The sequence below is a fragment of the Myotis davidii genome, unplaced genomic scaffold (genome assembly GCF_000327345.1).
Source record: "Myotis davidii unplaced genomic scaffold, ASM32734v1 scaffold299, whole genome shotgun sequence".
In the NCBI taxonomy this organism is placed as follows: domain Eukaryota; kingdom Metazoa; phylum Chordata; class Mammalia; order Chiroptera; family Vespertilionidae; genus Myotis; species Myotis davidii.
The window spans coordinates 2,317,322-2,318,768 of NW_006293088.1; the positions used below are offsets into that span (position 1 = coordinate 2,317,322).

At 61.4% G+C, this 1,447-nt stretch overlaps 1 protein-coding gene across 1 annotated transcript in view; it reads right to left on the reverse strand.

Moving 5' to 3' along the window:
• Positions 1 to 445: 445 nt before the first annotated feature.
• Positions 446 to 1,447, reverse strand: part of CROCC (ciliary rootlet coiled-coil, rootletin) — a 50,109-nt gene continuing 49,107 nt past the window's right edge. Inside the window, exon 40 of the mRNA XM_015565930.1 lies at positions 446 to 1,060. Coding sequence (XP_015421416.1) covers positions 974 to 1,060 — 87 coding nt within the window. The 3' untranslated portion in view covers positions 446 to 973. The remainder of the gene's footprint in view (positions 1,061 to 1,447) is intronic.

Consider the following 1,447-nt stretch of genomic DNA (forward strand, 5'->3'; position numbering starts at 1 on the left):
CCGACAGCCTGTGGGGCAGGTTCCCATTCACAGGTGAGCGAGCCGAGCTCTGACAGGTTAAGCGCCTTTGTCCAAGCTCACTCAGCTGAGCCAGGACCCCACATCCACTCCCAGGCCTGCATCTGTTCCCCACGCAGCCTGCAAGGCCCATCAGTGTCCAGAGGGTGGGCCTCACCCGGGAGGGGCCGCGGAAGGGATGAGAAAGCTGGGCCAGGAGTCAGCCGCACAGGTTGGGCCACACTCCAAGCCTCAACACCCCCGTTAAATGGGCGGGTGGCACTGGACCTGGGAGGCCTCCCACCTGGACACGCTGAGGGTGGTAAGCTCCACAGGCCTCCCGGAGCCCCTCCCTCCTGCCCAAGGCCCTACCTGTGTCCCCTCCCATCTACCAGGTGGTTGAGGCACATTGACAGTAAAAAAACACGCCGGCACAAAACCATTTTTAGAAAATAAGGTCTTGTAAAAAAACACAAACAATTCTGAACAGTTAACATTATAAAAAGGTACAAAAATACAGGGACTCTGAACTCCAAGGGATTTCCTGACAAACACTCTGCACTAAGGCAGAGAGACCCCTGGGAAGCCAGGGCAGGGCCTGGGTCTCTGACCCCTGCCCTAGGCCTGGGTATCCCTCCTGCTTCCCATGAGCCCACGCTCCCGGGGCCTGCTTCAGGGCCGGCCACCCTGACCCTGGCTTCGGCTCAGCCCCTCAGCGAGGACCTTGTAGAGTGTGGAGTGGCTCACCCGGGGAGGGGGCCGGACTGAGGGGGCCCACAGACGGCACATGGCCCTGAGGATGCCGAGAAGCCACTGCTGGGTCGGAGCTGCACTGGAGTCCCCCACCTCCCAGAAATGCCACCTCGGCTCATCCTCACCCCATCTGAGCTCTGGCTGCCCCGACAGGCCCAGGCTTTGAGTGGGTTGTGCTGGAGAGGAGGCCCTCTCCTGCCCCAGGTACCGGCCGGGAACGGGCTCATTTCTCTGGGGGCCCAGAGGCGGGGGAGAAGGACGCTGAGCTCCTCCGAAGCTCCTGCTGCAAATGCCCCTTCAGTGTGGACACCTGGAGAAGAGAGAGAAGGTGGACTCTGCCTGGCCGGCCGGCCCGGGTACTCAGCCTGATTGCAGAAAGGGGGTGCTTGCAGCTGGGACCCCGGAGGAAACCCTCATTTAGAACCAGGGCATTTCCTTCCCTCCTCACTCTGTCCCACAGTGTAGTCAGGTGTCCCCTTCCTCTGATGCTCAGCATCTCTCTGGGGCACCCCATCCCCTCGTCACTCAGATGGGCCTGGCACTAGCCTGACTCAGGGTGGACCTGAGACCCAGGCCTGGCTTAGCGAGCCAGCCTTGCCCTGTAGGCATGTGCCCAGGTGGCACGGTCAGTAAGGGGATGGGATTGAAGCTGGTAAGTGAGAAGCAGCCCTGGGACCTTTGCTGTTGCTCCACTCGT